The sequence below is a fragment of the Colobus angolensis genome, unplaced genomic scaffold (genome assembly GCF_000951035.1).
Source record: "Colobus angolensis palliatus isolate OR3802 unplaced genomic scaffold, Cang.pa_1.0 Scaffold58, whole genome shotgun sequence".
Classification (NCBI taxonomy): Eukaryota; Metazoa; Chordata; class Mammalia; order Primates; family Cercopithecidae; genus Colobus; species Colobus angolensis.
This window is the reverse complement of record NW_012119376.1, coordinates 9,783,501-9,798,750: the sequence shown is the minus strand read 5'-3', so window position 1 is coordinate 9,798,750 and position 15,250 is coordinate 9,783,501. Positions and strand designations below refer to the sequence as shown.

The 15,250-nt window shown below is 37.9% G+C and overlaps 1 protein-coding gene across 5 annotated transcripts in view; it reads right to left on the bottom strand.

Moving 5' to 3' along the window:
- AHI1 (Abelson helper integration site 1) overlaps positions 1-15,041 on the bottom strand; it is a 227,075-nt gene extending 212,034 nt beyond the window's left edge. For 2 of the 5 annotated variants that reach the window (XM_011962110.1, XM_011962113.1), the window contains exons 1-4: positions 14,844-15,030; positions 14,448-14,509; positions 9,516-9,579; positions 7,918-8,042 (exon numbers count right to left, since the gene is read on the bottom strand). In XM_011962110.1, coding sequence (XP_011817500.1) covers positions 7,918-8,042; positions 9,516-9,525 — 135 coding nt within the window. In that variant the 5' untranslated portion in view covers positions 9,526-9,579; positions 14,448-14,509; positions 14,844-15,030. Of the gene's footprint in view, positions 1-7,917; positions 8,905-9,515; positions 9,580-13,093; positions 13,177-14,447; positions 14,510-14,843 lie in introns of those variants that run through there. The other 3 variants (XM_011962111.1, XM_011962109.1, XM_011962112.1) reach the window with 3 other exon arrangements.
- Positions 15,042-15,250: the final 209 nt, after the last annotated feature.

The window sequence follows — 15,250 nt, the reverse complement described above, 5'->3', positions numbered from 1 at the left end:
CTGCAACCTACACCTCCCAGCTTCAAGTGATTCTCCTGTCTCAGCCTCCCAAGTAACTGGGACTACAAGTGCCTGCCACCACACTCGGCTAATTTTTTTTTTGTATTTTTAGTAGAGACAGGGTTGCACTATGTTGGTCAGGTTGGTCTCAAACTCCTGACCTCGGGATCCACCCACCTCAGCCTCCCAAAGTGCTGGGATTACAGGCGTGAGCCACCAAACCCAGCCCTTTATTTAAGACTTTTTAAATTTAGTTACCCCCTGAAAACAACGGGGTTCTAAATTTGTTTTTGACAGAGCCAAAGGTAATTACAGATTTATAAGCTAAATCCAGGCCAGCATTTATATAGGTGAATGAACACATGAAGGATATTATTAATACCTAGGAAACTGTGAAGATTTTCTACCCTTTTAAAATCAATTCAGTGCACAATACAAAAAGTTTTAGAAAATGTAATTCATAAGATGAAGATATCACCTCTACAAAAGAACTATTATAAAAATAAAGTGAGAGAAGATAAAATCAAGATAATACAATATACACAATAAAAGTGAGCAAAATATGGCTTAACTTTCCCCTTTTAAAAGAATGCATATGCAACTCCAAAAATCATTATAGCTACAATTTGAGTACTTACTCTCAGCAATTCATATTTATTTGTTCCAGTTACTATTCCTGAGTATCAAACCACTCCAGACTTAGCAGTGTAAAATAATAAGCAGTTTATTATGCTCTGAGCCCTCTATATTCTCTTTATTTATCAAGCCCCTCTTATCTAATTCCTGATGCTTTGATCCCACAATCCATCACTTCAATCATCACCTGCCATTTTCATGTACTTCCTATCCATCACACTTGTCTGGTAAAACTGCAGGCACTGTTCAAATTTAGTGAACTTTATTTCCATAACTATAACCAGGCTATTGAATACTGCTGGAAAAACCTGAACCACTTCAAAGATGGTGTATTAGTCCATTTTCACGCTGCTGATAAAGACATAACTGACACTGGGCAATTTACAAATGAAAGAGGTTTAATGGACTTAAAATTCCACATGGCCAAGGCCTCACAATCATGGTGGAAGGCAAGGTGGAGCAAGTCACATCTTACATGGATGGCGGCAGGCAGAGAGAGCTTGTGCAGGGAAACTCCAATTTTTAAAACCATCAGATCTCATGAGACTTATTCACTATGACGAGAACAGCAGAGGAAAGACCTGCCCCCATGATTCAATTACCTCCCACTGGGTTCCTCCCATGACACATGGGAATTGTGAAAGTTACAATTCAAGATAAGCTTTGGGTGGGGACAGTCAAACCATATCACATGTTAACCTTTCTACCAGCATTCTACCAAAAAGCCTTGCTTGCTACCATACTACTAATAAACTTTTAAATACCTTTTTGATAAGCAAAAATACCTTGGTATTCCAATCTGAACCTCTTTTAAAATATTACTACATTTTATTAGTCAATGTTATTTTCTCTTGTATCTGGTTTTATTTTTTCATTCCTTTTGCTCACTTAGCTATTATCTTAATATTTATGGAATCAATTTATGCAACTTCCTTACAAGTTAACAATAGGGATGAAACTTACTCATAAGGTTGTTACAAGGATTATAGGATAATTATAAAATACTCAGATGGTCCTTCTGATTCCACATTATGTAGTTGCTCAATAAATATTAGCAATTATTATCAGTAGCTATATGTAAGAGCATTAATGCTATGACTATAAAAATACTACATACTTTTCTCAGTGAACTGGCCTATAGCCAGGTTTGGTTTTTGACAAAAAAGTATCTTATACATCAGATTTATTCATTCATTCAACAAATACTCATTGAGTCTTCTGTCTGCAGGCAGAAAATGCTGTCTTCATTTGGGAGGTCTTTTATCCCTTTTAAGACCAGAATATTTTGGGAGGTCTTTTATCCCTTTTAAGAACAGAATATCTTTACACACTGTGAGGTTAAACCAGCCAGTCATTTGTATTGTCTTACGGAATATCTGCCTATTAGATTGTTAAATTTGAGTTTTTGAGTTACCTGAAACGTAATTTTTAGTTTGTGAGATAAAATTCCGTCCCTCAAAGTTTCACCCTTGTCACCCAGGCTGGAGTGCAGTGGCATGATCTCAGCTCACTGAAACCTCCACCTCCTGGGTTCAAGTGATTCTCGTGCCTCAGCCACCCAGGTAGCTGGGATTACAGGTATACAACATCATGCCTGGCTAATTTTTTGTATTTTTAGTAGAGACTGGGTTTCAACATGTTGGCCAGGCTGGTCTTGAACTGCTAGCCTCAAGTGATCTGCCTGCCTTGGCCTCCTAAAATGCTAGGACTACAGGTGTGAGCCACTGTGCCTGGCCTTTTGTTTTAAATATTTCAGTTAATCTTCCCGTTGTATTTTTCTGCATTAACTTTAGCCTAATTTTGCAACTAAAGAAATCATCCACTGGAAACTATTACAATTGGATTAAAACTAAAAATTAATCTGGAAACACCTGGTATATATAAAGTGCAACCTATCTGTAACACCTACTAATAAATTTTTTCTATTTGAATCCGTACTTTTCGAAATTTTACTTTTAAGATCTTTCAGGACTTTTGTAGTTTCTATGTATGTAGTATCTATCTGTTAATTTTTGTATTTTTTCTCCAATATTTTCTTATTGTTTCTAGCTATAATTGTTAATTTTATGTACTTATTTTGTTCACACAGGTTGATTCACATAGGTTTTCTAATATTAGCATTCAAACCATCAATAATGATCATTTGTTCTCCTCACTAAGCATCATATTTGCCCACACTGTACACTATACACTCGTATAACAGGGAGCCAGTATAGTTGTTATGAACTGTACTGTACAAGCTATAGAATCAGTAGGACCTGGATTCACTATTATTAGTTATATGATACTGGGTACATTTCTTAACCTCTGTGCCTCAGTTCTTCAGTGTATACTGATTTTATAGGATGTGTGTGAGAATTAGATGAGTTAATACAGGTAAAACACTTATGGTGCCTGCTATGCAACAAATATGGACAAATGCCTATTGAAAAAAGCTATCATATCTTTATGTTTCATGCCTTAATATATTTACTTCAAGATTATTAAACACTTATGATGAAAAGACATCTTCTTCCCTTGCAGGTCCTGATTTTAAAGGAAGAACCTATAGGCTAGGTGTCCCCCTTTTCAAGGGGACCCACAGAAAACTATTGAAATCATGCATAATATACCATGTATATGTATGGATTTGCATTTTCCTAGAACCCCACAGCGTGCTCTAGGTTTGGTGCTCACATGTATGGCTTTCACATACATGAACACAAAATGTTCTAAAAAATCCATTACCATCCTATTCCCAATTAAAATACAACAGCTTTTTTCCTTGTTATTTTTATATTACATGGTTTTTATTCAATTTATTTGCACTAACTTATTAATATTGACTGATATCCAATTATTAAGCTATTCTTGAGTTCTTCGAGGAAACCATATGGCTGAGACAGATTATTCTTTTAACATGATTAATTTCAATGTGTTCATATATTTACATAGCGATTTTGTTCTCTTAACACACATTCATAAATGAGACAGCTATAAGTTTTTCTTCAGAAAGAAAAACATAGACAACTGTCTATATTTTTGCACATTTTTACTTTTAAACTTTATGTCATTTTGTTTAATGTGTGAATCTTGCAACCAAAATACCTGATATTTTATTTTATTTATTATTACTATTATTTTTGAGACAGGGTCTCACTCTATCACTCCGGTAAGAATGCAGTGGCATGATCATGGCTCACTGCAGCCTCGACCTCCCAGCTCAAGCAATCCTCCCACCTCAGCCTCCCGAGTAGCTAGGACTACAAGCGCATGCCACCATGCCCAGGTAAGTTTTTATTTTTTGAGAGATGGGATCTTACTACATTGCCCAGGCTAGTCTTGAACTCCTGCACTGAAGCAATTTCTCCCACCTTGGATTTCCAAAATGTTGGGATTACAGACATGAGCTACCACGCCTGGTCCTGATTACTTTAAAAGTCTATTTTTGAATCTGCTTTCAAAAATAGGAAGCTTAAACTATTTACATTTATTGTCATGACTGAGTTTGCTCTTAAATTTCTTATTTCATTATATTCTTTTAAAAAATCTCATTTAATTTTTTTAACTCAGACGACTTAGAAAGTGTAATAATCTATTTTATATATATCACTTGCTTTATTTATTTCAAACTCTAGGATGAAATAATAACTTTTGACTACACGCTATGGTTAAGAATAATGGTTATGTGACTTTTTCTAAGTTAAGGCGCTTTGCTTAATCTTTGAAAACAATTTGTGTTCTCTCACATTATCATAGACACATATCTAATGTAAAATCTTCAGGAATTATTCTGGACATATATAATAATTAAGAAAGTTCTACATATTTAACTGATTTCAAAGTTCATCCAATGTATTTTTGGTTCATAAATTTTCCATTAAAAATTTTTTAACTGATATATAATAGTTGTACATATTTTGGGGGTACATGTGATATTCTGACACTGTATATAGTGTATAATGATCACATCAGAGCATCTGACACACCCATTACTCCAAGCATTTATCTTTTAGATTGGGAACATAAATCTTTTCTTCTGGCTATTTTTTTTTTTTTTTTTTTTTTTTTTGAGACGGAGTCTCGCTATCACCCAAGCTGGAGTGCAGTGGCCGGATCTCAGCTCACCGCAAGCTCCGCCTCCGAGGTTCACGCCATTCTCCTGCCTCAGCCTCCCGAGTAGCTGGGACTACAGGCGCCCGCCACGTCGCCCGGCTAGTTTTTTGTATTTTTTAGTAGAGACGGGGTTTCACCGTGTTAGCCAGGATGGTCTCGATCTCCTGACCTCGTGATCCGCCCGTCTCGGCCTCCCAAAGTGCTGGGATTACAGGCTTGAGCCACCGCGCCCGGCTCTTCTGGCTATTTTGAAATATACAATAAATTATTAACTGTAATTTCCCTACTGTAATACTAACTACTAGAATTTATTCCTTCCAACTGTATTTTTATACTCCTTAACCAACTTCTCTTCATCCCTCCCTCTAAGATCTTAAGATGTTCTATTCTTAAATTCTTAACTTTGATTCTTATCTAGAAATGGTACTACATCTTTAATAAATCTTAAATCTCTGTTTTTTTTCCAGGGAGGGAACACTGATAATATTTCGCTAATAATGCACATATGTTTACAACTACCATCACAAATGACTAACAATTTAGGTGACGAGATTCCTCGGGCTACAATTTTTCCCTTAATGCTCTAAATATTTCTCCATTGTCTTTTGGATTTAGTGTTTTTACAGAGAAGTCTGAAATGTATTATATGTTTTTCTGTTTAAGTGTTTGTAATATTTATTTTACTCTTAAGATAAAAACAAAAGAATGTTTCCAGATATAGTTCTCATCTCGTAAGTTTTGCCTGGAATGCGGGATGGACTCATCTCTTCAGAAATCTCAGCAAGGTTTCTTTGTCATGCTCGTTATTTGTTGCTGCTCCACTAGTGTTGTCTGGGAATACTTACTTGTGGGTCAAATATTTTCCTATGTCCTCATTCTTTATTTCTTTCATTTTAGTTTTGGTCATTTCTTCTCACCTCGAATTTGTCTCCCACTTCACTGATCAGATTTTTCAAACATAGTGTCAATTCTATCATTTTAGGCCTGAGATATAGTCTTCAGGAAGCAACTGAAGAAAGAACATGTACTTTTAAAATTGCAGAGACTGTGGTCTTAAATCCCGGTTATCCTATTTTTGACTATATGACCTAAGGAAATCACTTCACATGTCTGTTTATAAAATTTCTCATGTGGAGTCCCAATGCCTATCTTGCAAGATTAACATTAAGATTTAGAAATAATATTTGTAAAACTCTTATTATTGTGCCTTATATATAATTGGAACATAAGATGAACCTGCCATTATTATGAATCCTTATTTTGCCTTTTTTCCTTGCTTAATTTTGTTTCAGACTGCTCCCTTTCTCATCTCAGCCTGTTTTGTACGTAGGATTCCCTGTTCTTCTTTCAAGAAGAGGTCCTATCTCTTCAAATTTCATTAAAATAGGTAATATTGGTTTGTGGTTAAGGCAGTGGATTCTGCACTCCCTCTCTCAGTGTTTGAATCCTGGTTCTACCATTTACGATGTAACTTTCAGCAAAGTTACTTAACTTCTATGACGTAGTTTTCTCCTCTGAAGAAATAAAACCCCGTAATTTCGTCGTTTGTACTAAATGACTGAATATATATAAAGTGTTTAGAAGAGTGCCTAAAGATAGAAAGTATTCAGGCATCTAGCAAATGAAAGCAGGTATTGTTCTTTTACTTCCTAAAGTTAATCATGTCAAAAATATTTCGTTTTCCTCTAAGTCCTCTAGAAATATTCCCCTTCTTTTGAGCTGGGAAATCTCTTTCCAAATATCTTTTCCTAGTGTACTTATTTCTGAAAGAAAAGAAGCCTAGTCAGGCCTGCTGCTTGCAGAGAGAGGCTGGGTAAATTATGTTTAGTCATTTCACCCTTATGTGCCCCTCAACATTTAAACTGGACTTTAGGTAAATGGAAATAACCTCTGCCTATTCCGATTATCCATTTAATTTAAACCTTGGTCTAAATCAGTTTAGATTCAGTCTTGTTCATGGCTCACAACTCCCAGTTCTTTAATACTGAGAGACAATATGAGGTTCTTCTCTGAGCATAAAACATCTCTGCAGACAACTGTTTCCAGGGTTCTTTTTGCTTTTGCGCAACATAAACCACTCCATCTGAGGGGAGGGCATATACCAATAAGCAATGTTTCATCCTCCATGTCACTATTCCCTACCATATTGTGCACCAGTACCACCGGAAAAAGCACATGCTATTTCAGAGCAGCATTCACTATGGAAGTGCTAATCTGTCCCACTCTGTCAGTTGGAAATTTTTGTGCAGTAGCATACCAGTGTATATACTATGAACCCTCACATGTGTGCAGCTGGATTTTGGCCTGTGTTAGTACTTATTTTTGCCTGACTTCAGAATTTATACTGTTACATTGACAGCTGCCAGACAGAATACTAAAATAAACAGGTCTTAAGAAAAAATGGGGTAAATCTTACTACAAGCAAAATGTAGGATGTATAACTCATCATAAAACTCCTGCCAAAAAAAAACCTACATTATTATTTACACTAGAATCTATTTTTTTTTTTCTGTGAGGACAGAAGAGATAACAGTCAAAGTAGTAAAAAGCACAACTGAAGTAGTGAGATAGGTATAAAGGGTGTGGAGTACATTAACTGTGGATGCCAATACAGACTCTTCATGATTCCAAGGGGATCAGGTTGTAGTTAGTTGCTGATTTGCTTAGTCTGTACTTTAAGCACTGTATTTTTAATCCCTTAAAGTGTGCTGCTGAAAATTCTATCATTTGAAAGTGTGCCTCAAACATAAAAGGATAATTATTGCCTTAAGGCCATTGATTTCTCCCGGTTCTGTCGGGTAGAATCACACAGAAAAAGTTTAAATAAGCACAAGCTACTCAGTATCAGAAGTTAAGATACTACTTCCTAAGTTCTTCACAATTATGGGTTAAAAATATTTTCTTCAAAATGGTATCATGGCTAGTTTGGAGTTTCCCCACTATCTCCGGTCACTCTCCCCGCCGTGTGTGTGTTCTTCCTGTAGGACAGCACTCAAGAATGAACTCAATACTTCCACAGTGATGTTGATTCTAATGTAAACTTTATTTTACCATGTGTTATTGACCATGACATAGTGTTACTGTCTTTAATTTTCAAAACTCCTTAGAATTTTAACATGAAATGCAGTCATATCTGCATTTTAGGCAGATATGTGAATCACCATTACCCAATGATCATTTACTTACTGAGAAGTTTTCTCCAGACTTAACAAGTTTTTTCTTCAGTTTTTTCTTTTCACGCATTAGATCACTGTGAGTCTTAAGCAATTCTTCAAAGCGAACTTTGGTTTTTACTTTTGCTTCACTCTCAGCTACAAAAGATAGAGTCATGTCATTTTGTAAACGACTCTATTATAACACATAACCTACACTACTATTATGTTAAGAAATAAAGTCTTGTAAATACCGGCATGAGTTCTCTAGCTACGTCAGAAAAACTCACCAGTCTTTCCTTCTTAAAATACTTTTTATTTTGACTTTAGTGATCACAACATTCACCTGTATCCCTCTGACCTTTTTGGCCACTCACTCTAAAAGTCTCCTTCGCTAAGTTAACTTTTTATTTCTGATAAACAGTAGCATCTACCACTGTTAGTTACATGTTATGTGGCTTTAGACAAGTTACTTAACATCTCTGAACTTAATTTTCCTTATCTGTAAAATCACAATTATCTTATGTCAAAGATTATTTTGCATGAAAAATGGCTAAGGTCTGCCTAGCCTGTAATCAGTATTCCACAAACATTAACAGGTTTTTCCTTTAAAACATCAATAAGATAATGCTTAAGCCCCTGAAAATTTCCTATTTCATTTAGGATAAAATAAGTCTTTTATATGCCCGACAGGGTTCCCTACCTCCTGATCTATCTCCACGGCTTCAAGTCAAGACAAATACCCTCTCAGATGCCTATGTTCTAGCTATAATACCCTTCCTTTAGCTCCTCCGTCACAGCAAGCTCCTTCCCACGTGAAGCTGTTTCTGAGGCAAACTTCCTCTAACTCCTCACCTGGCTGGTGTTAACCTGTCTTTAGTTTAAATGCTGTCTGTAAATAGAACATCTCCTGACAAATGCATCTAAATTTTCATCTTTCTCACATAGCAGGTTGTTCTCTTCCTTCGCAGCACTTGACCCAAATTGAAATTGTATAATTATTAGAAACATATTGCCTGTTTCCCCCATAACTACATCCCCAGCAACAATTATGAGGTCTGACATAGTGTACATACTCAGTCATTATGTTTTAAATTAATAAACGCTGAATGAATGGGTGCTCTAGAGCAAGTGTTGGCAAACTACGGCCTGCAGGCTAGTCACTTGTTTTTGTAAAGGTTTATTGAAATCAGACATGCCCATTTGATTAAGAATTGTTACAACTGCCTCACGCTTTAAAAGAGAGAGAGACATAGAGTTAAGTAGTTATAGCAGGGACTAAGTCTAAAATATTTACTAGCTGGCCCTTTTAGAAAAGATTGCCAATGCTTGTGGTGGAGTAAAACATTCAATTTTGACGATAAAAAATAAAAACTAACCCTATGTTGTAATCAGTATTTACCTTGTCCAGCTGAGTCCCAAACTACCATCCATTAAATACATACTAACCTTAATCACAACATTAAATGGAAAACTGAATACAAAACCAGTAAGTATCTCTAAATGTAGTATATTTGGTCAATGACATCTACTGTATTCATTGATTTGTTAAAGAATCCTTTAAAATAAACCAAACTTAAAAGTAAATGTATAAAATATAAATTTTATACATAAATTTCATGAAAGTCTTACCAGCAGGCATCTCTCAGCTTTATGCAGAGGACTGAGAATGTAAAGCATTGACTCAATCAGGATCCTATTGAAACAAAGAGGATGTATTTGTAATATGGAACTTCCAAATAAAAATTATAAAACATTCTTCACACAAGATCATGCCATTGCATGTCCACTACTTCATTAAGTGTATAATAATAAATCAATGTTCCCTTATCCAAACCTTATGCAAATGACTTGGGTACATTTTAATCAGTTTGGGGCCCTAAAATCAAGGGAAACAAACTGGATCATATATGAATAAAGTATTTATATATTTGAAACCAACAAAAAAACATTTTGAAGGCAGTGAACGTCTAATGTGGTATGTTAATAAACTTTTTAAAATGTTTCAATATATTAATGAACATTTCAACACACTTTTAAGAAACCAAACTCCATCTCAGGATTGACTTTCCTAAGAGCATTCACTATTACATTAAAGCATGCTTGTGGGCAGCATACTCACAGTGAATTTAAATACCTCTGTGTCTGCCATTGAAAATTCTGCTAAAATAGAGAAGGACAGTACAAATAAGTGTACCATCTTTCTTTAATAAAACTTGGGTGTGTATTACTGTGTGTCAGAACTACTCAAAACCGTGTTTAAACTCAGTATGTATATTACCAAATTGCCCATTTTATTAAAAAATGTGGGTGTATGTCTAAAATGAACATATTAATTCGCACATTAGAACACTTAGAATGTAATATGGATGTTATTGAGACTAAAACTGAAGAGTGTTTAAAAAAAAAGAAGAAAAGCTGGTTCAGGGATTATTGGTCTGTTTGTTTTTGAGATGGAGTCTCCCTTCGTCGAGTGCAGTGGCATGATCTCGGCTCACTGCAACCTCCCAGGTTCAAGCGATTCTCCTGCCTCAGCCTCCCAAGTAGCTGGGATTACAAGTGTGTGCCACCACACCCAGCTAATTTTTGTATTTTTAGTAGAGACAGGGTTTCACCATGTTGGCCAGGCTGGTCTTGAACTTCTGACCTCATGTGATCTGCCCACCTCAGCCTCCCAAAGTGTTGGGATTACAGGTGTGAGCCACCACACTGGGCCCAAGGCATTACTGGTTAATGCTCCAATTCCCTGGAGATCCACATTCATGTTCCTCTTGCAGAAATGTCTAAGAAATTCTAAAAAGAAAGGAATGATTATGTAAACATACCTAACTATGTCAGTTAATTTAGGTAACGACCATGTGGTACCCAGACAAAACAGACATCACTAAATCCATGGAGTAAAAACTCCTATATTTCAGTGATAGGAGCCTGTATTTACTCCTTCTAGCAGTTATGAATCTAATAACTCGTCTTCTACTTTCTAGTCTATATCAAATTAGAAAGAGAAGCTGCAAAGGCAAGCACAGTGACAGCGTCCCTGAGAGCACGTAAGTAGAAAAATCATAAAACAAACAAAAATGTAATATTTATACTACTTGACGGTCATCTCATAGGCAGGGAAAAAGCTGAACAATATTATGACTATGATTCATCAAAAAAAAAAGCCTGCCGGGCATGGTGATTCATGCCTGTAATCCCAATACTTTGGGAGGATGAGGCGGGCGGATCACTTGAGGTCAGGAGTTTGAGTCCTGTCTGGCCAACATGGTAAAACCCCATCTCTACTAAAAATACAAAAACTAGTCAGGCGTGGAGCTACTGGGGAGGCTGAGGCAGGAGAATTGCTTGAACCTGGGATGTGGAGGTTGCAGTGAGCGGAGACTGCACCAGTATGCTCCAGCCTGGGTGATGGAGTGAGATAATATTTTGGAAAGATTAAATAACTGATGAAGAGGCAGGAGAAAGAATCGGAGGTGATTCCCACGTTTCTAGAACTAGAATAAGTAGGTTAGTAGTATCATTAAACTGTAATATAATGCAGTATAGGAGAGTAGTTTAAAACCCATGTCCTAGAATTAGTTTTCATAGTCACTTGTGTGACTTTGCTTCCTCATCTATAAAACCACTCTACTAGTGCCGACTCAAACGGTTGTTGTAAGGGTTAAATGATTTACAACAGTACCTTACACAGAAGTAGCAACAATAAATGTTAGCTATAATTATAACAGGTACTTGTTAGGGTGCAGTCACTGAGCTTAGTGTGGGTCATGTTGAGTTGGGTATCTGAAGGGCACTGAGCAGCTACAAGCATCAGCTCCATTGTCAGATCCTTGGATCCAAATACCAGTTCTACCTGCCAGCAGATTCATCTCTAGGGACATCAATTTCCTAATCTTTCACAATAATAAATCACTCACAGTGTTTTTATAAAGACTAAATGAGAACATACAAGTAAAATACTTGGCACAATGCCTAGCACATGGCAAACCCTTCAAAAATAACAACTGTTATTACTGTCATATGTGTGTGTCTGTGTTTATGTATATAATCATATTATGTTTGTTAGGCAATCTATTAATCCAGCAGGGAGACCCTAGGCTGAAGATTTGGGAGTTATTTATAAATATGATAGTTGCAAGAAAATAAAAAGCCAATGAGAATCCTGACAGCCCACAATATAAAGTAAAATCAGGGAGACAGGTAAAAAATTGGGAGACAGAAGCATTACAGAAGGAAACAGTTTTAAAGGAGATGTAGCCTATATACTGTGTGGCATCAAAAGGGGCTGAAGGTTTTGAAGAAAGTCCACTGAATCTGCAAGTAGGAAGTCACGTGTGTCAAAGCTGTTTATGGAGGGGCAGAAACCTAGCAGGCTGCTGAGGGATGAATGGAAGGTGACCCCTGTAGAAGGAACATGTAGATAATTCTTCACAGAGTTCTTCCAACTGTCTTTCTATCACCCCTAAAGGCAGTGACATGAGACAGTAACTCTGAGACAAAAATACTGTGGAAAGATGATGCTGTTTGTTTTAAGATTGTTTCCATGCCACTATCACCTTTCCCTTTTAAAAAATAAATCATCATCTACACAGCAACTAGTTTAATTTTCTAAAATTCAAATGTGACGGTGTCATTTCTTTGCTTAAAATTCTTCACTAGCTCCCAATCACACACTGAAAAAAATATCATCCTTACCATTGAGGTCCAAGGCCATTTATGAAATGTCCCCTTCACACTATACACTGTGTTCCAGCCATGTGAAACTACCTCCAGGCCTTCACATGTGCCACGTCCTCTCTTGCTTTTGCATCATTACACATATATCCCCTCTCCTGAAAAAATGTCCTTCCTCCTTTGTCATTCTAACAAACTCCTCATTATCCTTTGAAGGCAAGTATCTTCTCTAGAGAGCATTCGCACCTTGAAGGGCAGTGAAGCACTTCTCTTCTGTGCTCCCAGGGTGCCTGAATCTTTGTAACTCCCTCTACCTCAGCCCTGAATTTTCATCCTGGTAAAATGTTCTGACTCCCACCAAACTGCTAGCTTTGGAGGCCACGCCAATGCTCTCTATAGTTATGTATCTGCCACTATGAAAGAAAAGAGGAGAGAGGAGAAGCGAAGCAAAGCGACGAGAAGTAAAGCAAAGCGAAGCAGTAGCAATGGTCCTAGAGTAAAAAAACTCAGGTCTGAGCTCTAGTGTCACCACTTACTGATATGGCCTTGGGTAAGCTACTTAATTTCTAATCCTTGGTTTTTCCTTGTCTGGGAATTTAAAATGGCACCTGTTTTAGTACTGCAAGGAGAAAATACCAAAAAGCAAAGTAATGAGTACACTGAAATAAAATTACTTTGTCCATTATTATTGTATTAAAAATAAGTAATTATCAATAAAATACATAAATCATAGATTTACTATTAATAGCTTAATACACAACTGAATAAATACTAATATTATTTAATAACACAGCAAATACATTATAGAAATCATCTCTAATTTTTTTTTTTTTTTTTTTTGAGACGGAATCTCGCTCTGTTGCCCAGGTTGGAGTGCAGTGGCACAATCTCAGCTCACTGCTGCCTCCGCCTCCTAGGATCAAGCAATTCCCCTGCCTCAATCTCCCTAGCAGCTGGGACTACAGGTGTGCGCCACCACACCCGGCTAATTTTTGTATTTTTAGTAGAGATGATCACCAACATTGGCCAGGCCGATACTGAACTCCTGACCTCAAGTGATCCACCCACTCTTGATCCTCCCAAAGTGCTAGGATTGCAGGCGTGACACACTGCGCTCGGCCATCTCTAAATCTTAATGTGTACTACAGCAAACATATGATAGAATTAATGACTAATATTTAATTAGTAACATTATCTGCGAAAATTCAGGTTGGACTTTAAAAGACACCTCCGAATCTTATATATTCCATTATTTTACAACTTCTCCCTCACAAACCCCTTCACAGGAGCTTCTAAGAGATACTACGTAGGAAAATTAAATGGATTACATTTCATCTCATTTTATTTTACAGATCACCTGATTATCCGCCAATATGTGACTCAATATCAATGGGAGAAAAAATTGAGAGGCTTGATAATTCCCTCTTTAACCAAATGTTATCGCAAGGGAAAAAAAGACAAACAAAAATCCTGTACACAAAGTTCAATGAATAGATCAACAAGATTCTTCATAAGTACACAAGATTCTAACTTCATAAATATTATTCTTCATAAACAAGATTCTAAGTATGGTTTAAAAACACTTTTGGTATTTTAATTTCTTTCAAGCATTCTTTAAAAAATTTCCCAGAGTACTCATAAGAAGCAATCTTCCTCCCAACCCAAGCAATAACAGCAACTGCTAATGCAACAGGTGAAAAAACTGTTGGCATCTCTTTCTCAAAAGGGAAAAACTTTATTTTCACTTTAGATGTTTTCACAGGAATGCCAAACGCAGCACAACCTTTGATAAGGATTCTTAAATGGTCTACATTTTTATTCTATTTTTATGCATCTCGAAACAATCCTATTAATATAATTTGGCTCTTATAAGTTTAACAAATTGATCACCTTTTCTCAGACGTAATTAAGAAGGCTTTCACAGGTTGAAGATTCAGCCCCCGGATGACACTCTAAAAGGAAATAAACATACTCAGTACGCATCTGATTTAAAAGCATTTAAACAAGAATCGGGAGTAGGAAAGGCAAAGACTGAATTCCCTATCAGAACACCATGCTCAACTCTCCGGAGACACGGAGACTAGTGAAAGAAGCGGAAAAGTACGTGGAGGACTCCGGGAAATCGCATTCCTCCGGGACACCCGGCCCACGCTCCCCGGTCAGTCCGCGATCAGCCCCTTGCGCTCTCGGACTCCAGCAGCCCCAACACGCCGCCCCGGAGAGGGCCAGGCAGGCCGAGCACCCGGGCCCGCGCTCCTGCCACCAGCGAACCCACGAGGTACTCACGGAGAGGAGGAGTAGGCAGAACCGCCCGTCCCGCCCAAGCCGACACCCGGAACAGTGCAAATCGACTCCCCCGCGCCCAGCGGGGCGGGCGCGCAGTGAGGCGGCCACGAAGCCACCTTACCCGCCAGCGACCGGGGTTCGGAGAGCAAGCCAAGGCTCCGTGCCGCAGTGCGGACGACTCACGGCCTGCCGACGTCAGCGCCGGCCTACACCGCCCGTTCCCATGGCGACCGACGCGTCTAGCGCTCTAGGCCTGGACCGCGGCCCCGGCCCCGCCCCCGCGCCGCCACCGCCTCCGCCTCCGTCCGGGGAAAGGGGCCGCGCGGCGCCTGCACCGGAGCCCTCAGGCTGTTGGCTGGCGCGCGCTTCATGGACCTTACGGGGCTCCAGCCTCCGAGGCCATGCGA